The sequence below is a fragment of the Trematomus bernacchii genome, unplaced genomic scaffold, assembly GCF_902827165.1.
Source record: "Trematomus bernacchii unplaced genomic scaffold, fTreBer1.1, whole genome shotgun sequence".
Lineage (NCBI taxonomy): Eukaryota > Metazoa > Chordata > Actinopteri > Perciformes > Nototheniidae > Trematomus > Trematomus bernacchii.
Window position 1 is genome coordinate 1,059,110 of NW_022987683.1, and position 24,720 is coordinate 1,083,829.

At 40.0% G+C, this 24,720-nt stretch overlaps 3 protein-coding genes across 4 annotated transcripts; 2 read left to right on the forward strand and 1 right to left on the reverse strand.

Annotated features, from left to right (window-relative positions):
* The first annotated feature begins 891 nt into the window (after positions 1-891).
* On the forward strand, positions 892-8,264 carry cldn7a (claudin 7a). The gene is made up of 4 exons (XM_034136323.1): positions 892-1,315; positions 4,645-4,809; positions 6,396-6,480; positions 7,143-8,264. The coding sequence occupies exons 1-4, from the start codon at positions 1,093-1,095 to the stop codon at positions 7,309-7,311; spliced, it is 642 nt and encodes a 213-aa protein (XP_033992214.1). The 5' UTR covers positions 892-1,092; the 3' UTR covers positions 7,312-8,264.
* A 954-nt stretch (positions 8,265-9,218) lies between these two features.
* si:dkey-112a7.4 lies at positions 9,219-12,874 on the reverse strand. The gene is made up of 3 exons (XM_034136388.1): positions 12,610-12,874; positions 11,949-12,292; positions 9,219-10,693 (listed from the first exon to the last, which is right to left on the reverse strand). The coding sequence occupies exons 2-3, from the start codon at positions 12,127-12,129 to the stop codon at positions 10,620-10,622; spliced, it is 255 nt and encodes an 84-aa protein (XP_033992279.1). The 5' UTR covers positions 12,130-12,292; positions 12,610-12,874; the 3' UTR covers positions 9,219-10,619.
* Positions 12,875-16,071: 3,197 nt separating this feature from the next.
* Positions 16,072-24,078, forward strand: LOC117487676 (cornifelin homolog A-like). 2 transcript variants are annotated; one of them, XM_034136317.1, is made up of 4 exons: positions 16,072-16,174; positions 19,275-19,376; positions 19,536-19,690; positions 23,477-24,078. In XM_034136317.1, the coding sequence occupies exons 2-4, from the start codon at positions 19,277-19,279 to the stop codon at positions 23,663-23,665; spliced, it is 444 nt and encodes a 147-aa protein (XP_033992208.1). In that variant the 5' UTR covers positions 16,072-16,174; positions 19,275-19,276; the 3' UTR covers positions 23,666-24,078. The 2 variants fall into 2 exon arrangements, with proteins under 2 accessions (XP_033992208.1, XP_033992209.1); XM_034136318.1 differs by lacking the exon at positions 16,072-16,174 and having other exon boundaries at positions 19,136-19,376.
* The last annotated feature ends 642 nt before the right edge of the window (positions 24,079-24,720 follow it).

A 24,720-nucleotide genomic window follows, 5' to 3' on the forward strand; every position in this document is an offset into this window, starting at 1 on the left:
CACACACACTCAATCTTTTCTCAGCTGCAGCTCCGCAGATTTCTCAGCCTGAACTCAGCCTGAGACGGCGAAACGCGGCGGGGCTCGGCCTGGGCTCGTTCTGAGCACACACGCAAACTCACAGCCAGGCTGCAGGTGTGTGTATGTGCTCGGGCTGGGTTCATGCTGGGTTTCACTGTGTCTCGCTGTCTCGCTGTCTCGCAGATCCCCCGCAGCAAGCCAGCTCACACTGTCCGCTCCAGCAGCGAGCCCCGCAACGTCCCGCCAACACGGCACCCAGACCCCACGCAGCATTCTCATCTGTTTGTCATTGCTGGTGTCAGTTTCTGGTTGCTAACGCCATTGTAACACATAATCACTGATGTTCCGCTGTAACGGTGGTGGACTCATCAGAACAGAGTTGGCGAGCTGACCAATCAGAGCACACTGGGCTCATAGGGAGGGGGGGGGGGTGGCAGGAGCTCCAACAAGCCGTTCAGGACAGAGAGTGAATACACATACTATAATACAGAGATGCTGTATGAGAAACCAATGTGAGTTTGGAAAATTGCACAATATAAATCTATTTTAGTATACCTCAACAATGGAATTATGATCAGTAGAAATGGCCATGACATGGGACCTTTAAATAAAGGATCCGCGTACATCTTCCAACACTGTTCATATGACATGATGCGTAAATTGGGTAAATATTTAGCAAATATACATGTTTCAGAAATACATATTAACAGAAATAGGTATATATTTGATACGCAGTTGCATGTTATGACGAAGCCTCTGAAGTATTTTGAAAAGGTTAGAAAGTGTTGAAGTGTTGAGTGCATAGACATCCTGTTGCTTTGCTGGAAGCGGAGGGGACATTTCCCAGCAGAGCACAGAACATTGCGTCTCCATGCATCAGCAGGCATGATAACAACACACCCACTTTACACCATCACCCACATCTCGAGTGCCCATCCCCGACTGAAGACCCCCAACTCTGGACTGTAAACCAGCTGCGTTTTGCGAGACACTTTTCCGGAGCTTTCCTGCAGGAGAGGGATCCTGCGTCATTTAAGTTGATTTTAGAGAAGGACACTTTGTTTGCAAACCATGGCAAACTCCGGTATTCAGCTATTGGGGTTTTTCATGTCTTTAGTTGGCATTTCTGGACTGATCATCGGGACTATCCTGCCGCAGTGGAAGATGTCTGCGTACATCGGGGACAACATCATCACAGCCGTGGCCATGTACCAGGGACTGTGGATGTCCTGCGCGTTCCAAAGTACCGGACAGCTCCAGTGTAAGATCTACGACTCCATTCTGCAGCTCGACAGTAAGTAGTGTGATTGTGGAGTAGTCGATAATGTCCAGTGCTGTAAAGTAACTAAGTCGATGTAATCAAGAACTGTACAGAAGTACAATTTTGAGGTACTTTACTTGAGTATTTCAACTTTTTGGAACTGTGTATCTTTTACCCCACTACAATTCAGAGGTAAACAGTGTTCTTTCAATCCACTACATTTATGTAATACTTCCTTTGGTTACTTTGCAGATTTTGATCAATTATGTGAAATATAATAAACTCTTAAATCAGACTTTAGTTACACCTGGAGTAAATTCACAAGCTACCCTGCAGTATACAATGTCATTCAAACTAGCTGCACCTTTACCATCTTTGATAACACTTTAATGATCAATAATTATAAAACATAAAATATATATTATATGCATAACATGTACTTTTACTTTCGGTACTTAAGATGCCAATACTTTTGTACTTGAGTAACAATTTTGATTGCAGGACTTGAACAGAGAATGTTTGGCCCTCTTGTACTTCTACTTTTACTTCAGTATAATATCGGAGTACTGTTTTCACTTCTGATGATGACATGTCAATCACTGGTTTTAAAGCAACAGGTTGGATTGTGTAGTTGATTTTCCCACAGTGACTTATTCACGGCAACACACCTGGAGACACACCTGGTGAAACACCTGAGTGAGACCTCAATGGAGCACACTGTTATCTCTGATTAAGTTCCCCACCTCAGGGTACCTCCTCCTCATCACTCCATCATTACTAACCACACTATTATCAGCAGTAACAGTCCACTGTGATCTGTCACTACAGGGGGACATTGTCTCTTTCGCAAGTGACCGATTCCTTAAAAAAAGTCACAAGGGAAAGATTTATATTTATTTCTGAAAGCATTCCTTCTAATCCTCACCCACACATTGTCACATTCTGGGAAACCCACCCACCCACCTCACCTCACCTCCTGCCATAAGGACTCACTTCAACAGACAAAAATACTGTAGAGTTATCAAAATTCAAGAGCTAATTCTGTGATCCATCTCTTTGCAGGTGTTTGCATGAGCATATATAACCTAAAGATTATACGTTGTCACTATGGCCGTGCCTTCCCAGGTTATCCCAAGAGATGCGTTACTGAGAACTTTGTTGACACTTCTGTTCCCAACTATGATGAATACGCCACAACAGTTGTTGCTTATTCCTAAAAAGGGGACTCTACAATGACATACTAATACTAACAATGGCTTCAGAACATAGTTCATTCAAAAACTGGAAGTTGTTGTTTTCAACAATTGAATACCCATTATCCTGGACAAACACTCCTACTTTTTAGATGATTTTTATTTAAAACTGATAATTTCTCTGCTGATGCATCCAATACAAAACATTTTCTTTTGTGAGTGATTCACACACTACCTACTGTGTGCTCTGCCTACAGCAAGCTTGATGCTGAGCTGGATTAGTCAGGAATTGGGCCTCAGACCCCCCAATGTCCATATTTCCATCAGTCTGTGATAGTATACTGTATATGTACATGTGTTTTGGAAGGGATTGGAACTACAATATTATTAAAAGAAAAACATTAACCTTTTTTCCATCGAGTATTGTCCAACAGTGTTTAAAAAAGGCCCTTTTGAAAAATACATTGTTCAGACTGCTAAATAAAGTTTAAAGTTTTACCAAATTACACGTTAATAGAGACCCACAGTCTATTTTTCTAGTGGGCTGTGGCCTAATGGTTTACCTGTAGATCATACTTTTCTTAAATCATGTTTTTCCTTAGTACAGCTGGTATGACTTGCATTAAATACAGTATGTCAACATACATTTGCTATACAGAATTGAGAAAGCTAAAGTAGCCTCTACCACCTTGAAAGTATTAAACAAATAATATGTATCCCATTATAGAGTAGGAGTGGACATTGAAATCAATATAAAATACATATTTATGTCATTTAACTTAAAGATAGGGTAGGTAAGTTTGAGAAACCGGCTCGATATCGCTAGAATTTGAAAATACACAACCAGAGAAAATCTGCCACTTCCTTACAGAGCCCCTTCTCCAACACACACAAACGCGCACATGACCAATGAGGGCACGAGATAAGTTTGTGCCCAGATGGAAGGCTGACAGGCAGGTAGGCCATCCAGTTATTTTAGCCGGGCCGGCTAAAATGATTGGTCGTGCTTTTTACAGTACTACAGCTTCCACAGATGAAATTTTTTATGGATTTTTTGTCAAAGCACTTAAGATATTCATTGCTATCAGGATGTTAAGAGCATTCCATGGAATATAACAAAAAGTGTATCTCGAGCCGGTTTCTCAAACTTACCTACCCTACCTTTAAATAACAAATATTACACAAATGTTTTTTTTTTAAATATAATCTCTGTTAAATGAAAATAAGATAAGATGATAATATAAATATAACTTGTTATCTGTCATTGTAGGCATACAAAGTGGTATGTTTGGTAACTTTCAGTAACCAGCAGTGAGTACTGTATGTACGAAGTAATCAAAACCAATCTAGTGTCTTCACGTCTCTTGTTCTCAGTGAATAGCAGCAGATGTGCAACATTTGTATTGACACTACAGAGCTTCCTCAGACAGCGCAATGACAATAATGAGAGCAGTGTTTTAGCTCCAATCCAGGATACTGTGCATCCTGCTCTCTATCTGCATTTACTATATAATACAGGCTATTGTTCCCCATGTCTCGCTACTTCATAGAGTTACCCCTCTCCTCTGCACCCCTCCTCCCCTGTGTCCCTCTACTCCCTCTCTTGGTCGAGGGGTTTGTTTGTTTGGGCTGGGCAGGGATGGCCTAGACTGGCACAGACTGGTTCTAGGTGGACCGAGGGGGAGAGACAAAGGGGGGACTCACACTGTGATAGGTTTATAGCCTGAGGAGGGGCACTGACAGATAAGGGGTCCGGCAATGTTTCAGCAGGCCTCCACCTCTAATTAAACGGCAACAAACGGGCAGAGACAGTGGGAGAAGAAAGAGTGTGGGATGTGTTTTTTTCTTTCTGTTTGTGCGTCCATGTGTATCCCATGGTTTCGCTTCCAGGAACAGCTCACATTCAAACGTCCTGACAGGCTAATGTGAGCATATTTCACAACCCCTGGACACACACATAAAGCCTCTCTGAAAGGCTGAGGTCTGTTTATTCTTCATTATTTATCAGTTTGTGACTTTATATGATCTTTTTATGCTGTATTTTCAAGATACAGTGCACTCCCACGATCTCCAAAAGCCATCTCTCCACTGCCTTCCCTAATGGAACCAACACAGTCTTTGTGTACTTTTCTCATTCTTCATATTTTTTTCCTTTCCTCTCTGCCCCAGGTTCACTTCAGGCCACTCGTGCCCTGATGATAGTTGGCATCATTGTGTCCATCGCAGGCCTGGGTGTGGCCTGTATGGGAATGAAGTGCACCACCTGTGGAGGGAACAACAAACTGCGCAAGTCCCGCGTCGCCATGACAGGAGGCATCATCCTGCTGGTGGGAGGTGAGGAAGCCATAGTGATGTTTGATGACATGCAGATGGATGAAAATTAAAAGGAAAAACAACATAAAGGTGTTGTTCCAGCACTGAGGACTGCTGCTGTGTGTGGGACTACAAATGTCACTCCAACTCGTACATGTTTGCAATTAAGTTGAGACAATGTGACTGGGTTTTAGCATCTTAATCACGTGATTTTTTTCCAAATCTTTCATTATACCAGTCATTCTTTTGTCTGTAGGTCTGAAACACTGCCAACCTTAAAACTAGACTTAAAGTCCATGATATCCTGTGAGGCTGTAGTAGGGTACTTAGAGCAAATGCTGCTGGTAAACACTTCAACATTTCCTAATGTCTTAATACTATGATATAGTGTAACAAACTATATATACACTGCTTTCAAATGCTAAAATGGGCGACTTAAAGTGGACCTATCATGCTATATTTGAATAATATATTGTAGGGCCATACCTATATAAGGTATATTTATACGTTTTCTTTTTCAAAATACCAAACAGATCATGCATTTTAGCCATGCCTCATTTCGCTCTATTTTGCTCTCCTCCACCCTGTCTTTGCATGCGCTGCAGCTGACCACGCCCCCCTGCAAAGGAGGGGGCCGAGTTACGAGCGTCGTGTAACCATGCTGTTACCATGCCACAGCAACCTCTCATTCCCCTGATAGGGCAGCTCCTCCGTCCTGACGTCAGAGAAATGTTCAAATCTGGATCAGTCTGTATCAGATCCGTTGCAGCCCCGTTTTTAGAGATTTGGGTATGGAGGAAAAGAGAGAGGGTTGTGTTTTCTGACACTTGGTGAGTTCCCTGGAACACCGGGGACACATATTCATGTATAAAAGACGTACAAAAGTGCATTTTGCATGATAGGTCCCCTTTAAAGTAAAGTATCATTAGGAACGTCTCACAATACCACAAAATAAATGAAACATTTGAACTTGGTGATACAGTTCACCAAATTCTTTAGGAAACATACAATACTTAGAAATCCCTAGGACTGCACTGCTAGTGTGACTACAAAGCTTATAACTTTCATAACCTTCCAGCTAGTAAAGTAAAAACAAATATATTGACAAATGAGCAGCTGGCATGGTGATGTAATACATGAGAAAAGTGTGGTGACCATATCATTTTTCAGTCTACATGTTTCTGCTTTTTGTTTCTACATGCCACTGTACACTATGGAATTGGGACCTACGCTAATCCATATTAATTTATTAGTATGGAAAATATGACCAGTTTCATAATATTACATCAAAGCTTAGCTCGTTATCACATCCTTGCTAGATCTAGAGCACATCATACAATAAGTAGGAGGAAGTTTGATCCATTGTCCAAAAAGCTTTCCTCCCACTCCTGTGCTGCAGCCCGGAATGAATAAGTCCATTACTCCTGGCACTGTTTCTGACATAAGAGGTCTAACGGGCTCCGAAGAGAACAGAAACACTAAAGGCTAATTGTGCTGGAGTCAATAGCTCGCCGCCTGGTGACTATAAAAGCATGTCTCCCCTCTCAGGGTTTGATGTTGTGTCGATGAACTGATTGATCTTTGTTGTTGGCTTTCTGTCCTCTCAGGGCTGTGTGCCATCGTAGCGTGCTCCTGGTTCGCTCATAATGTGATCCGGGCTTTCTACAATCCCTACACTCCAGTCAACACCAAGTAAGTAACACAGTGTGTCCAAGAACTGTCATTAGTTTTACATGATCACATAATTGCTAATCCCATTCTTTACAAAAGTTAAAAAGACACAATTGAGTCCCTTCAGATATGAAACGTCAGGCTAAACAGATAGTTTAGCTTAGCATAGCATGATGAGTGAAACAGGGGAAAACAAATACCCAGGCTCCATCCAAAGGTAATCTAATCTCCTTGTCCACAATTAAGTAATGATGACACATTGTTGTGTTACAGTAATGTGCTGGACTATTTCTTGTCACTGTTTCCTGTTTTATGCTAAGCTAACTCAAATGTAATTGACCGATAAAACAGTGGAATGTGGCATGTTTCCTAAAATGTTGAACAATTATTTGTAGTATTATTTTTAAGGTCCATTCCAGGTAGATTTGACCACTAATGCAATACAGCTTAAAGGCAGGTATTGCACTTTTTAAATCATTATATTTATTTGACACCTATTGTTGGTGTCACTTAATGAAGCATTATAAAATGTAATTTAGTCTTTAGAAATGATGGCTGTTGATGCTTTAGTATATTCGGCCAATACTACTGTAATAAGTAAACTTATTTTACTTACTTTTATTTATAATCAATAAATTACATTTTTTTAATTACCCATGTGGCCACCCTCTCTCGTGTCCCAGGTTTGAGTTTGGCGCGGCCATCTTCATCGCCTGGGGTGGCTCCCTGCTGGACGTTTTGGGCGGAGCCATGTTGGCTGCTTCCTGTCCGCGAAAAAAACAAGTGGCCAAGTACCCGTCCATGGGCGGCTCCCGCAGCGGTCCACCGAGCAGCACTAAAGAATATGTGTGAGAGCGCCCCCTACAGCTCGGGACTCCAACAGAAGCTGTCAAAGAAGCTCCTCCCTGCTTTTTCTGCAGCACCAGCGAAGAAAACCGAAGGTGTACGGGAAGTTGTGAATCATAGAGGCAAAGAATTACTGACTTTGTTTTCTTTTTTTCGTCAGGCTGACCTTTGATAACCCCTTGATTATGACGCAGCACTCAATTGTTTCATGAATGATGTCCCGCACCCCGTCGACACATTCCACAATTGTTTACAAGTGACCTTCACAAACACATTATAATTGGATCCCCCTGATTAATAGACAGGCACTTGGGGTGTAACCTGTTGAATTGTAGCCTGAATAGTGGATTGTAGCCAACGATAGCATCTCCGTGTTAGCACCAGCGTCTGTTAGCGTTTGCCATGTAATTGAAAGTAATCAATTCCAGTTTGGTGTCTAGGCTGCGACTCAGGGGCTCCGTACAACAGAGACACATGGTGACAAAACATTGTTTTATATTAACTGTTGATGGTTTTAAAATAGACATTATGATGAGCAGGGTGTGATTTCACACACAGGCCTTTTACTACAACACTCACTACAGGCCTCTTCATACCAGTCCGCTACAAACCCTGCTCACATATGAAATATTTTATTATCTAGTCACCGTGCTGTTTTTACTCTTAATAGCTTCCGTATCAGCCACTATGAGAACAAACTGCCTCTATTTATTTGGACAAATGTAGGATGAAGTTTTGGCTCTTCTAAAGGTAGATCACTGTGGCCCAGTTCTAGCTTTTGGATATTATAAAGTCATTTTTCTATTGTGATGTTTTGAGCTCTGAACAGTGTCGACTGTTTTTTATATGGCATAGTTTTATACACTTGGCTCATTTAGCAGATAATGAGAAATGAGTGAAAGAAATGTTTTAACATGTCCAACAGTACTTAAATAATAAACATATTGAAACATTGTTAATTGTGTGCTGGTCATAGTGATTGATTGTATAGAAATAAAGAATATTAGAGAGCAACAAGAAAACAACCTTCTTTTCCACCAAACTTTTTTAATTTATGATTTTACAGTTACTTAGTTGTGATGAGAAAAAAATTGTTTTTCTTTTTGTTACTTTACTTGCATGTTAGAGCCTGACTTGAGACTGACACAAGAGGTATTTCCAGATACATCTGCTGAAGGAGGAAAGATTCCAGTATTAATATACTATATTTATACCTCACATTAAAGTAATTTGTGCTGTGAACAACTTGAAAACATTGACAACTTATAGGGAGATTGTAGTAACTAAACTAAAATATGTGCCTTGTCCCAATTCTTAAATGAGGAAAACTATGTAATTTTAAGAAGTTTTATTCTGTATCAGACACAAATTAATGTTTGAACCAGAGATATTTTGTGATTTTTAAAACATGTTTGAAGAGGATATTTGAGGATACAGTATTTAAGTGTGTTTACTACTCAATATCTTGGCTATAATTTGCATTAAGCACTTCACACAACTGTAATATTCAGCTTTAAAAAAGCTCTACGTAATAAGTCCAGCCTCGGCATGACTGTAGTGATGTCATCCTCAATGGAAAAAAAAAGGCAATTCATGTTTTTACATGAGCCTCACCAGAATTTATTTTCCCACATTAAATATGTATCTCACCTGCAGCTAAATGTATTTTCTATTGTCCTGTTATTTTAGAGGGAATAATAGAGCATGTAAAAAAACCTTTACACATGTCTGGATTTTGGTTATGGTGTCAAGTTTTGAACCACATATTCACAATTTGAATGAGTGAAACATTTTTTCCAGTTAGGAATGAAAATGCTAGGTCTTCCTATGTGAACGTTATGTTTAAGTTAAAAATAACTGCATGAAATAAACAAAGCAGCTAAGTTAGCAACAAATGCATCAAAACGACAGAGTCCACAAAGATTCGTCTTTTATTTCCAAAGATGCATTATGAAAAATTGACCATTTCCATGCAAATGGTAGAAGCCACAACTGCAGACAATAATCTCAGAGTCAGAGACTGGGAAATGCAGTGAGGCAAAAGAGTAAAGTGATTTAGTAACAATTTCACAGCCAACAAAGTAACATCAGCATGAGCCTCTACAGACAATAGCATCTCATCTCAAAGTCCACTGCAATCTTTCAAAAAAACAACCCGAAAAACATCAGAGTTAAGATTGTCTCAGCAGTGAGCGCTAACTATAGAGTGCTGCGTGTTCTCATTATCTCATACTGTAATTGTAAAGTTCACCTGAACCGGTAAGACACTATGACGCCATCGAGCAGAGTACTGCTGTAAATATGAATACAAAGTAAGTGTTTCCTCAATTCTTTTCGATAATCAATCTGATAAATATAATTTGGCAATTTAAATAAGTAGAACTATACATGTCTCGAAAACCCTGCCTTTAAGAACAAAACCTCCATAAATAATTGTTGTTTAAGATATTTTGTCTGCCGAGTCAGCAAACAACGAGCTTAGGAAAATGTCGACTCAGCGTTATCTAAAGAGCATAACAGCGCTGTGGTTTGAACTACATAGCCCTTAATAAGAGGATACCAGTGTTGATGCTTCTTCAACAGACTCCATGCATAGAACATGTCACTGCACATAACAGGCATTCCCACAAAAGTGCACCATTTTGAAAAAAACATAATAAATCTCAGTAATAGAGGACCGAAGCGATTTCCATTCAGGAACGAGTAAAAAACATGTAGAAGCCATTACAATACAACCATTTTTTTTCCAAACAATAAATAATTAGCAGTAGTTTTTTTTCTCTTTCCTGTAAATACAAGCTTTCATCCACCGGATATTAGGACACCACTTGAATCAGTGTGAGAGTGATAGTCCTTGCACAACGAAAGTTTAACATTTCACCTGTGTGTGACACGTTAACAGTGTTCCGCCACACGACCAAATCGCAGACGATCTCACCGGAAAACAAGCAGGTGAGAAGCCGCTTCTCTTCGAAACTCAGTGCAACTTTAGAAATGTAGCCCTTTTTAAGAAGCTCTGAAAAATATAGACACTTTCTCCAAAACCGTTCCTGATAATCTACCGCCAAGGTATAGAGTAGAGAGCGATGCAATACAATTCATTCACAGTCTGACTTAAATAAACACTATGTACAATCAGGGGCCTAGGCTTCAGCTGCCGCTAAAATCAGCCGTTTTTTTGGTGCCTTTTGTCTGAGCCAATCAGAGGCTTCAGGAGGACACACGACAGGATCAAGGCCAACATCACCCACGTTGAGATTTGGCGTCCTGGGAGATTTAGAGATTTTGTTTTACATGGCACTTCTTGGTGAAGTTTAGGAGATGGGCGATACAGGACACTGGCCGTTGTTGTTCATGATGTCATCCAAGTCTTCATCGTCCATGTCCACTAAAGAGGAGGAAAAGGCAAAGGTCAGGGATGTGGGCCTCTAAGCAAAAGAATACTTTAAAAAAAAACTTGTTTCTGTCAATTTAGAGAAATGTTCACATCAACATCCCATAATATGCATCACAATTTGTATTTCTCTTTTGGTAATTTCCCCCACAAAACTAACACACATATTTGATTGCTGCTCCGAGCCCTTCTTATACTCAAGCAACAATTTGGGGACAGTGTGATGTTAAAAGCAGATCTGTATTCACAACTGTTCTTTTTCATAAATATCATAATGACATAAAGCCTCTTATTAAAAAAAACAGATTTTACTCCCTTGTTTACCAAATGAGTGTTTTAGTTTCACGATAAAGCTGAAAAAAAATCCTCTTTGTAGAGACTTCAAATTTGTTTTTGCGGTGTGGTCTTATTATGTAATAACAAAAGTACTGATTTGTAAAGACATTTGACTTTTCTTACTGTTTGTCTGTGTCTTGCTTTTCAAAAGAGCTCACATATCCTCATTTACTGTATATCCTCCCTGAATTTGCTTCAAGTGAACTTCATGATTGATTTTAAGATACACCATATAGCCCCAGCATACAGCTGTTGACTTATACTATTTAAATCTTACTGCGCGCAATCTCAGATCATAGAAGAAAACACATTTAACCATTCCCTGATCTGGACTTCAACTTGCAACCTTCCTGAAAACTCATTTTAATGAATTTCTGTTTTACCTTTGTGCCATATTTTCTTATTACGAGGGTCGAGTGAGGTTAATTCTTTTTGTATTATTGGTATACCACCGTTTTGAAAGGTGCTATATAAAAGCAACATTATTTTGCACGTCATGTTTTATTGTAAAATTGTGGTTATATCATCGATAGCATACTTATCTTTAGTTATATTATCTATGGAAATGTCAATACTGGTCTATTGTGTGTCATATTTATAATGTCTATAGTGCATATGTTATACTGTTTGTACTACCTTTATAGTGTATTCAATAGTTATAATATAGTGTTTACCTATTAATACTGTTTATAGCTCCTTTTGCCGTCATAATGATATACTTATATTATTCCAGTGCTTTACTGCTTCTCTTGCACTCATGTTTGGATGTATTTTGTGGTCTATTTAATCTATGATCTGTCATTATAATAAATGAATGTATACACTATACATTCATTATGTATGTATGTGGCTGTTGTGTGTGTCACTGTCATGTTTCTGATCTATGCAAACAGACAAAGCAGCAGTCACACACCTTTCTTGGTTCGACCAATCTGGCCCAGTTTGGGGGCCCTCTGCCCGAGTCTCTGAGGGTTGGCCCCCCCTCCATCCCCGTTGACCTGGGGGTGTCCCGGGTTATACTGGCCCGCCGGACCCGGCTGCCGGGGCGGCCCGCTGGGGGGGATGAGCTCCGGGATCCCAGAAGCTCCGTACATCTCTCCGGGGTGCGCCTTCTCCTGATTGGCCGCTAGATGTCCACACTGCCCAGGCTTTGTGTCGTGTCAAAAGGCTTCTCACTTCCGCAATGGCATTCAACAATGAATGTATGAACGACACACGACAGAATGCTGGAAATGACAGAGGGAAAGTCCTCGTAGCCTGTAAAAGAAAGTAAATACGTTTGTCAAAAATAGCTCTCATGCGTCAGAGAGCGGCCGGCTGTGGACAAGTGCGCAACACTTCTGCGCTGTTTATACTGAAATAAACGATGTTTTTCTAACATGTTTCCAGTCTTATACAATTAACATGTGTAGAAAATGTCTCCCTGGTCTGTATAATAGCAGAACAGCACAATAACGTGTGTACTGTTTGAGCTTCTCGCTATAATAAACTGCTTTTCCGCCCTTTCTGAAATAAACATCTCTCTCTCTACAATCCTTTAGGAATACTGGTAAATATGGTTGATAATACCTCACCTTTTGTTCACTGAGGCCGCAGTATGAGCTGGATCCAGTGAGAGCGGCTCCTGACTGAGAACACTGTTGTTGTTTATCAGAGCTCTCTCCCTCTCTCTCTTGGCATAGCACCGGGGAAGCGTCGATTTAAAGGGGCCTCTCTCCCTTTGCTCTGCCTTGGGGATTTCCTCGTATTGTGTCTTGACTCATAGCGGCGTGGGGACGTCACGCCGTGCGGGTGATATAAGCGACAGTGCTGACTCTTCGGATAACATGGTGGAGGTGTGCCAAAGTTTCGAGGGTGCAGTGCGTAATTACGCACCTTCGGTTGTGAGAGAGAGAGTGACTCAGGCGCCAGCCAATGACAGAGCTGCTCAGTAATCCCATTAGTGTGTTATATCAGAGGTAGCAGTTAACTCACCTAACTGAAGTCCAACATGTCCAACCTGGTTCCGTTGTTCAGTGATTTATTATTTGTTTGGTTGGTCATTTCTCATCAACTGCGGTTTCTTAAATGGACTTAAAATCCGTGTCAAAGTCTGTTTCTACATTGATTTGAGTTTTCCCGTAAATTACACCCCTACCAATAATCTCTGCATCACATAACCATGACCTGTCCCTCAAATGGTCATCTCTAGTTAATAATAACAGTTTTCTGATGTTTCTGGCTTGACTTTTTGTAAATATGATGCAAATTTCAAAAAGCAATTAACTTTGAAATTACTTAGCATGTACAAGCCATAACAGCAAGTCCTTAAACCCAATCAATGTACCAGTGTCACTACAAACTTCCACTGTGCAGCCAAACATTATTAAAACTTTTATTGGAGATCCAAACGCTTTCAAATACCAAAACTCTGGAGGAAACTTTGGGATTGTAGCCTTTGCAGACCATTTACATGCACAAAAACCTATATAACACAGGAAAGGGAAAACCTAAAAAAGCATTATAGGGCCTGTTTAAGCTTATTCAAAAAACAAAACATTATGATTTTGTAAACACACAGCAAAATACTATTACAAATGTGCACGACGCTTATTTTAGTACATTTGATTGTCACTATGACCACCAAACAAGTCTTAGGAACAAGTTTAACCGATTGTTTGTGTTTTTGTTCATCTACCTGTATGTGGGGAATGTGTAATCTCTATTATCTTCACACTGTAGGAATGAATCCATGCACAGTTGAGAGATTACCCCCTACCAAAAATCCCCTTCTAGGCCTGCCAAGTCTAATCTGATCAAAGTTTGCAGCCCTCCATGGTAGCTGGTTTGTATATAATTGAGTTTTTAGAACAATTAAACACTTTGTCGGGAACGGAGCTACACACTGCCATCATGTCCAGGATCATAGGTGTTACGTTCCTGCTCATCATTCTGGTGGATAACTTCAGCAGCACAGGTACATTCACAGAGATGTTAATTATTTCTTCATAATCTATTTTATCCTGACAGAAGACGGTTGTTTGGTAATGGAATATTGTTCCACACAAGTGATTTATTTTTCCACTGTGTGCAGCTTCACATGCAGGATTGCATGTGTCCAAAGTTCACATCCGCAAGTGCAGGTGCAGAGGTGAGTGTCCATTGGTCTGTCGTACATTTTGGTTAAAGATTTGTTAAAAACCAGCAAATAAAAAGTTCCTAATCATCGTAGCTGTTATGATATTGTATTGGGGTCTTTAATAGGATTTAAAGATGGATTTTTTCTGCCAAAATAAATTGTGTAGTCTGCAGGTAAAGCAGCCAAAAGGCATTATAAGTGGTTATCACCTAAGTTGTTGTGTTCTGCATCTCGATGACCACCATTGTTCTCATTGCAGTTTCAACCAATGGAACAATTGAGTGTCGCAGCCCACTTTTCCCCACAAACCACAAAGAAAAAAAGAATCCGATGAAATGTCTTTGCAGCAAAACAAACCAACACAGTGAGTGATTTTGTATGTGGGTGTGAAATACAGTGAGGAATTTCTCTTTTCTGTGCTAATATTCAGTAAAGATGTTTAATTTATTGCCATTTATTTCTCCTTATCTATAGAGTTTCCAGCCTTAAAGGCCGCCTGCACCACACGGCGTCATGAATTTCCAATCCCCATGATATGAATCAGTGGAATTATGTGGAGATAACAGGAGAGAAGACCTTGTCATGATCAATCGTTATCAATTAAATTTCACACAAGATCATATTATCAAATTATGTTAGCCATAACATCCCATGGCATGAAAGTACATCACAATATGTATCACGTCCTCCTTGTATTGTAAAATAGCCTACTTTACATGTCAGTGACCTTAATTGTAAATAAATAAATGTTCTATTAAAGACACTTAGTTTGTATTGTTTGTTTATGTATGTTTGAATGTTAGTGGAGCATAGCAATAGTTTGACATTATGGGAAATATGCTAACTCACTCTTGCCAAGATTTATATGAAAAGATCATAGTTTTGTTTACTGAAATGGTTTCAAAATAAATTACAACATTGTTGAAAAGGGAGATATCTTAGTATCTCCACAAACGGCTAAATAACTTTTTTTGCAATCAGACGCGACTGGGGAATTTTCCGGGAGATGTTCTTAAAGAGACAGGTGCTAAAATGGAGCGTTTCAGGCAAAGGGTGAAAAAAGCTATGTTCAGACAGACAGTATGAGAAAATATTGTGTATTTTTACATTAAAGCTAGTACATTGGTCTAATATTGTCCCAAAATACAAGTATGACCCTGACAATGAGAAACATGTGTCCCCTTTAAAACAGTCACAGTTTCAGGCATATGCATACTATTCGTATTGCATAATATATTGTTCTGAAACCCTTTTGAATATGTTTTCAAATTGCATTGTCATTGTCCGTTTGACTCTGAATGTTCCACATTTTGGAGTGGATGTAATTTTAGACACCATGAATGTCACCTTTAAACCTGTGTGTGATCATCTGTGTCAGCTTCAGCCCTTATGGAAGAGGAGACAGGTTTTTTCTTGATAGGGGTAGGATTCACTCCCGTGTCACTCAGGAGTCAGGACAGTGAGAAATCAGATATAACAGTAGAGTAAATATGCTGCCTTTTAATATGGTTACAATTCCATTGCTTGTGTGAACAATCTCATTTGATTTGAGGTGTTTCTTAATGAGCAGTAACCTTCAAAAGCAACATCCTAGCGATCATCATAGCTCACTTTTGCAAAAGAAGAAAACTACTGTAACTCAATTTAATTAACTGTGTAATACAAAAAAAAGTGACATTGTAATGACATAGTGTCAAATTAACTTTTTTCAACGGCGAAAACATGGATAAAGTGGAAAAGACCGGACAATTATAATGGCATGATCTTGTAAATTATGGTATAATTTAAGACTTCAATTTATCTCTCACTATGGTTTCTAAATACACTTAAAATCTAAATGCAGGTCAGCAGAGTAGGGAGCACAGGGCCTTGTTTACCCAGCTTATCTGGCAGTTTGGTATTTACACCAAAACACTGCAGTGAAGCAAAGAGCACCCGCTGTGAGAAAAAGTCTCACAGTAGATAACAAAACTGTGGCCAGTACTTGGTTTCCGGGGATTTTAATAACTAAACTCAGACAGGTAAGTCATTATGCTTTATCAAAACAAGCTTGGTTACACATTTTTAGTCATACTGTAGGGACGTGAATCATTCTTTAAGAAAAGAGGGAAAGCTCCGGTGGAATCTTCTTCTCCTTTCACTGAGGAGCAGAGCTAAAGAATAACTCAGGTCAGGAGACAGTTGGTTTAATCCTGAGTGAGGGAGGGGCGTGGACTCTGTTCAGAGCCAGCTCCTCACTGGTGTGTTGACCTTATTCAGTGAAAGAGTTAATGGTTTCCTGTGAATGTTGGCTTTGGTTAAAACCCAGGATTATGGGTCACGGACACTACATTTGCTGCTTTGTAATCTCTAATCTGACTGGTGTTAATGTGCAGAGCTGATCAGAACAAGCAGTGTGTCATTTAAATCAACTTTATACTTCTTATACATAATATTTGATCACATTAATTTATAAACACTACCAATTATATGAAATAAAATGACATGGGTAAGCACCATTCAGTAGCATAATGGGACATTTCACAATAATATTTCTAACATTTTCAATGGAGGGTTTTTAGTTGTAATAAAGTTGTATTAGTATGATGTACTTCTTCAATCACTGGATAATATAAACCTGACTAACTAAATACTTGGGGAGAATTGTCTAAAAAATAACCATAGGAATCTCAAATCATGCTTAGCAACAATCTGAGTACCATTTTCTTCAGACTAAATATGTTAATGCTAATGTAGTCTAAAGTAGGTTGCAAAAGGACACAGAAATCTGTCGTCATGTTTATACAAGTGTCATATTTTAATATTACTGGTATATTAACAAAATCCTCATAAAAATGAATATAAATAATTAAATGAGCTGTTGGAAATTTGGACAACTCATAATTTCCATGTGGAGCTCTAGCTTTCATATGCTCTGAATTGGCTCTGAATGCTAACACTTTAAAGAGATTTGTCAAAAGTGCTAAATGTATAAACAGGATCCAAATTCAGGTGCTGGGACAGGCAGATATGTGAAAACGTTTTTATTTTATGTGACAAACTGGTGTTGGATGTGGTAGGGGAAAAGTGGGGTTCAAGGAACGTAAGGCTGGTAGGATTGCAGAGATGGTCTGGTTTTACTGAAAAGTTTAGTAGTAGGATAAAGTATTCTGGCAGCAAAGAAACATTTCCATTGGAGCTGGGTTTGAGAAGTAAAGAGCTGTCTTTTTTGATAGGCAGGTGTGCTGATTGCTGGTTCTGGCCAGATGAGTTGTGAGACAGGACAAGAGTGGGGGAAGGGAAACAAGAAAACGGGAAGATGAAACTTGCACCAAGCACACAAAACTCAAACTAAATGGCAGAAAAATTATAAAAAAACACAGACAGGAAGGTGTCACAGAGGAACTATGGCAATGTATCATATTTAATAAATGATGAAAGAGCTGATACTTCATTTTGTAAGAATATTCTACAAGCATTCTTTTATATTGGAAGTACACATAAAGGTTACACTATTGGTTAGCTGAAGAACAGCATTTCTGTGTTAATTATTAACCAGTTGAGCCCCGAGCCTGAGGCTCGAAAATGACATTCCCAGAACAAATGACAATAACTTCCCTTCTAAAAGGGGTAAATTAATAATCTTTTTTCTCAAAGCAATGATAAACCTGTGAGTTGGATGTAGAAGAGTCAGAATCAATATAGATTTTTTTTATTTTAAAGTAAATTCAGATTGAACATAGTAAAAAAATATAAATTATAGTGTCCGTCCAAAAGAAAAACATTACTTATAGTGAAAACTACCCCTGAATGATGGGATAGTAGACTAAAAGCTTTAGGAATCCAAACTATAACATATAATAAGTACCCTGTATCAAGATTGATGCAAAACAAGTGACATTTGACCTTTTTCGAGAGATTTAGAAGAAAGAAACCTACTTCTGGGATTTTCAATATCTCTGGCCCCCCTCGGTGACCGTTAGAGCCACTAGAATCGAGGGGAAGTTCCTAAAATCCATCTAAACATTACCCATTGGTAAATAGAGTGATGCGCAGCCAAAATACCCAAAACCGGAAGCTGTCATACACTCTGGTAGCAGCTAATATGAAATCTCCGTTATTGACATAAATATGAAGATGGATTATCAGTAATCATTTCAAAGTGACACACCTGGATTAATCTTCAGCAGCGTTTTTATCGTTTTAATGCCATTGAACACAACTTTTGATCAGAAACAGCAAAAGGTAAGACAATGTCCCGTGTTTGCTACCTAAAGCTACGTTGTGTGAAAAAAAAAGTGTTATCCATGTCGCGAGTTCTGGTCGCTCAGTGATGATACTTATATTTCTGGAATCTGTGGAATCTCAGCTTGCTAATCGATATCTTGTTTGTGCAGATCCGATAAGTAATAAGGGTATTTTACTGTGAGTTCTGTGCTAAGTGCTATAGCATTTTTTCGCTCAGGGCTAATTCAGAGCCTTTGTTATTACCAGGGGTGCACATAACTGGTACGCAGGTACGCATGCGCGGCAACAATCTGAAATGCGTACCGTCACTTGTGTCACAAAGCGCATTTGCGTACCGACGTAAATGTGAAGCTTTTCCAGAAGGCGGTTAGTTCACCGGACGAGAGTCGGTCTCCGTGTGCACAGACAGGGCTGCTGTTAACGTCGGTCTGTACAGCAGCCCTGCGCTAAAACAGCTGATCACAACGTTCACACGCTCCGCGGTCACGAAGCTCTGTACTCTACTACCACCCCCCCCCCCCCCCCGTTGACAATCGCGAAGCGCTGTACTCCACTGACGCCACCCCCCCCCCCCATTGACAATCGTCAGAAGTTGGAGTACCAAACACTGACTCCAGGTACTCATCCGAGTACCTCACTGAGAAAGTTGTGTGCACCCCTGGTTATTACCCTTGTGTTTCGTTTAGCTAAAAATTGTTAATATTGTCTGATAGCTGAGTTTCTTCCCGTTAAGTGGGTATGACACATTCATAGTTTATTAAATGTTAAGAAACCCTCAGACGCTGTTTCTTGCAAGATGTTGCGTTTTGCCCCCGGTACCGGTTCCATACAGTATTAAAAGCATTAAAACCATAATTTAATCCTGACTCTCCTCCGTGGTTCTGTATTGCCTAGCTATGTCTCGACAGGTGGTCCAGGTCCAGCCGGAGAGCAGGGGTCAGCAGGAAGGTCAATGGAGTACTGGCCTGTGTGAGTGCCATAAAGACATGGGAGACTGTAAGTGTCCCAACATGAGTAAATACCCTGATACAGAATATAATGAGATGTCTGACTCCATCTATACTTGATGATAAAAACAACTTCCGGAAATAATGAAGTCTATAATAAAGTGTCATGTTTTTGTGAACTGTGAGCTGTTCTGATATCTGTATACAGGCTGCTTTGCCCTGTGCTGCCTCCCAGTGTTCACCTGTAAGGTGACCAGAGCAGTGGGGGCCTGTGCCTGCCTGCCTCTGCTCGACTGTATCGGCTGCGTCCCCCCCGCCTCTCTCGCCATGAGGGCATCTGTCAGGCAACGATACGGCATACAGGTAATACTGCATAGATTTCACTCTGAAATAAATCATTTAGTATTTTACAAATCGTAGCTCTTCGATATATTTTCCCGTGATTGTCTTTGGTTCATTTAAGTATCCTCCCATTGACTTCCATTGTTTTCACATTGCCTTTACAACACGGTAACTCCAATGGGAATCTTTCAATGGGAATTTTAACACAACACAAAGACTGACATTGTGATCCTATATCATTTTAACAATGTAGTCATTACAGCTAACTAGCATCTGATAGCTACCATGAAAGCTCATTATAGCTTTGGTTTTTCGTGTTGATAGAAGAAGAATTTACTAAAATACAGCTAGTGCATACTTGTTGGTGTTGTCGGGCAAAAAATCTTAACTAACTTTAAGCATATTGCAATTCAAGTAGTTCTTGAGGAAAGGCAATTGAAAAGGCAAACTAGCTACAGCCAGGCTAATCTATAAGCAATATTTCCTTAAACCTCCGAAACTCTTCACTGAGATGCACATTTGTCTGTATTTGTTAAATAACCAATGGGAAACCTCTCCATCTGAAAGGACCTGTGATTGGCTTAAGTCTCACGCCACAAGCTTAAAAAACGGAAAACAGAGCCAACAGGTCGTGCGGATATCTTGTTTTCTCTCAGACTATAAAAAAATACTAAAAAGCTGTTATGGAATATTCTCCCATTGATGCAAAGGTAAACTGCCTCAGCTTTAAATGATTTCAGTAAAGAATAATGGTCCTGGGATGTTGTGATAAACTTGCTTGAACAATGCAGCTGATGCGTACCTCACCATATCCCTAGCTCAGTTACACCTGAGCTGCTGGAGCTCAGAATAATTGTGCTTGCTGCTGAGAAGATGGAGATTTTTTAAGTTATAAAACACAATAACAGCACTCCGGGGAAATATCTGCAACATCACTTAATGACAAGGGTTATTACTTTAGCAAACCAAACAATGCTTCGAGCAATGTCGTGACATCGAGATATGATACAGTGAAATCAGGACACGTGTATTAAATCAATAGCTCTGCACTCGAGTTATAAATAACACTAATGAATAAACAACAAACTGTTATTGCCTTTAAGATAGAGCAGGCTGCACACACTGCCCACACGGTTTCACGGCTTAACATTCCATAAAACTGCGTGCATGACGTCAGATCTCAACAGACATCAGTGCATATTCAAAACAGATGTTTGGTATGCAAACAGCAACATGCCGGGACCAAGTTGGGACTCTGTTTCTGGATAAGCGGGCAGGTGGTTTCTGGGACAGTGAAGAGAAGGAGAGATAAGCCTGGAAGGTGGGAGTGGTTGGAGGCCAAGCAGGCAGAAGCTGGAGCAATGCCATCGGAGAGAAGGAGGGCGGTTGGAAATGTTGGCTTTTCTGGAGGTGGAGTGGGCCGTGGATCGCTGTCGATACTGCAGAGCGAGGAAGGTGCCAGAAGATCTTATGTAAACAAGTCCCAGCATGTAGGCAACAACGCTCTCATGGGTGAAAGGACACAATGCTGTAACAGTGAGCATCATGGGAATACAACGGTGGATTGTTTCCATTTGAATTAGCAGTTATGGATCATCTATCTTCTCCATCTTTTTAAGTCTTTATTTCTTGATCTTGATGATGGTATTCTTGGCTATGTATGTCTGCAGGGGGGGGGGCAGTGTTGGTTGGTCGGTCTACCACTTTGGTACGGACTGAAATATCTCAAGATGAGTTACCGCACAATCACGTGTATGTTCCCCAAAGGACTTCTCCTTGTGCAGGTTTACATTTGTATGCTAGAGTTAAGTGAAAAGTGGTTGATTTTCTGGGATATTTGGTACAAAACTAAATCACTGTCACTGTTGGTTGTGTCAGACTGTCAGATGTGTTGGGGGAGGGGAGTATGTGAGCAGGAAGTTTTTATACTCAATCCGGTGTTGTATAGGGAGCCAGTGCAGTTCGATGAGGATGGGGCTGATGTGGTCAGAAGAGACATCAAGGTATCAAATCCTTCCAACACCTCATCCAAATTTCGTTAAGATGATAACAAAATATGTTTATTGTGATAAGGTTGTATTTGCATATTTGGTATCCACAAATATGTAATGTGCGTAGTGATAATTTTAGTTGTAAATGTCACCCTCCCACATTCAATTCACATGGAGGCAGAGCAGCTGGGAGGAACTGTGCTACTGAATAGAACCAGGTTTGTCGCACACGTATGTAAATCTTCATTATATACATGTATATTATGGCTCTTATAGTTGTATCAGATCAAAACGATGCATTCAAATCCTTAAATCTGTAAGGATTATTATGGGTGGATTGATTATCTGTCGGTATTGTTACTTTGAATGCAACTGTTGAGTGTATTTGCAGTGGTAGAAATTGTCTTAGGAATTGGAGTTCGTGGACCCAAATACAGAAAACTGAAGGCAATAGGCACATTTAAAATAAACGGTTTGGTTCGAGGCAGGGCTAAAAAGAACCTCCAACACACACAGAGAGATCAAAACTCGACTGAAGAGGCACGCAGGGCTTACATACAGACTGATCAGATGCGAAGATGAAGAGCAGGTACACATGAGGTCAGCTGGCAGCAGGGATAATGGAGGACAGGTGAAACTAATGAGGCCAATGAAAAAAGGCGGGAAAACTCTGGGAACAGCAAAGGAGCTGATTGGCTGGGAAGACTAACAAGGCTGATTCAGAGCAGGGGTGTTGAGGAGCAAAGGCAGCACCGAAACACACAGACAGGAAGTAAAACCAGACATGCCAGAAAGATTTCAAAATAAAACAGGAAACAGGTTAACCAAAATGCAGGACAAAATTAGTAAAATAAACATAAACTTGTCTTAAAGGTGGGGTAGGTAATTTTGGAGAAACCAGCTTGAGTCCGCTAGAATTCGAAAATACACAGCCAGAAAAAATCTGCCACTTCCTTACAGAGCCCCTCCTCCAACACACACGAACGTGCACATGACCAATGAGGGCACGAGATAAGTTTGTGCACAGATGGAAGGCTGACAGGCAGGTAGGCCATCCAGTTATTTTAGCCGGGCCGGCTAAAATGATTGGTCGTGCTTTTTACAGTATTACGGCTTCCACAGATGACATTTTTTTATGGATTTTTTGTCAAAGCACTTAAGATATTCATTGCTATCGGGATGTTAAGAGCATTCCATGGAATATAACAAAAAGTGTATCTCGAGCCGGTTTCTCAAACTTACAGTACCTACCCCACCTTTAAGTATAAGTGCTGACTCATAAAGGAACGTGCACATGCTGCAGATGGAATGATAGGATCTGCGTTCGTGATGTTTTTCAGACTTTATCGATTTATCAAATCTCACCCACCAACATTTCCAACTTTGCTTACAGCTCTTGTTGCTAAGAGCTAATACTTGGCTGCAAGAAATCCTCAGAGGGAGGAAGAGCAGGATTATTACTGTTACACTGACAAATACAGTGCCATCTATTGATTTACAGCAAGCATTTCTGTATATTACATTTGATATCTCATAACTGTGTGTTTACCTAATTTGGTATTTTCCTGCAAGACAAAAATAAAGGTGGTATACTACGACAAAAGTAATCTCTTTAATTCAGTATTTAACTTTGAGTAATGCTTTGAATTACAATAGAGTTGAGTATACGCTCATACCAGAGTACAACGTGCAGAATGAAACACATATCTGCTGCGTTATATATCAATAAAATGTATTTATTGCACCTGAATGCTAATGTTAACCTTTTGTCCGAGCCTCCCACCTGTGTTCAGGCCTCTCTCCGTGTGTCTTACAGGGGAGCGTGTGGAGCGACTGCCTGTACGGATGCTGCTGCTATCCGCTGTCTTGGCTCCAGATCTCCAGAGAGCTGAAGAGAAGAGCAGCATCCCACGCCGCCTCCTCTTCCTCCTCCTCCTCCTCCCCCTCCTCCTCCTCAGCCAGATACAGTGCTCTGTGCTCCCTGCAGGGGGCGCACTTGGTCTAGCCGTCCTCTCCGCTGCAGCCTGGCCTCCAGGGTACAGGAGTAGATTTAATCACACTTCCTCTGATCTGCAGCCACTCCCTGTTACCTCGCAGAATTCAGCAGGGACACAATCTGTCCCGCAGAGAGGAACACTCTTAATTTCCCAAGATAATACAAAAAAAAGCGTGATGAAAGTAATTGTTGCATGTTATTTTGGGAAGCAGATTTAGCATGTATTTTATTATACTTGTTATGCTGTTATATGATGACATCATTTTATATAATGTAGGTACATTTACTCAAGAACTGCCCTTAAGTGTGCTTTTGAGTGGATTTTCATTTTCATGTCACTCTATACTTGTACATTTATTTTTAGATTAACATTTTACCACACAGGCAGAGGTGGGAAGTAACTAAGTACATTTACTCAAGTACTGTACAACTTTGAGGTACTTGTACTTTGAGTATGTCCATGTTATGCTACTTTGTTCTTTTACTCCACTACATGTATGTAATACCTTTAGTTACTTTACAGATGTGGATGAATGATGTGAAATATAATCAACTCTTACATCAGACTTTAGTTCCACCTGGAGTAAATCTACCCTGCAGTATACAAAGTCATTAAAACTAGCAGCACCTTTACCAGCTTTGAGAACACTTTAATGATCAATCATTATAAAACATATCATATATATTATTCTGAAATGGACCAATAAGTCTTTCTACCTTTGGTACTTTAAGTTTATATTGATGCTAATACTTTTCTACTTTTACTTGAGTAACATTTTGAATGCAGGACTTTTACTTGTAACGGAGTATTCACTCTGGTACTTCTACTTTTACTCAAGTACAAAATCTGAGTACTTCTCCCACCTCTGCACACAAGTTTCCCTAAAATGTGTTTTCATTTGTAATAACTGGTCTCAAATTGGTTTGAAAAATATTAAAGTTTTAGTATTTCTCTTTTTTGCTTCCATTAATCGTCTCATGGCCTCTTCAATTTATATTGTGACCCGTTGCAGAGGGCCAAACCACTGTTTGGAGACCACTGGATAGAGCTATGTCACTTAATC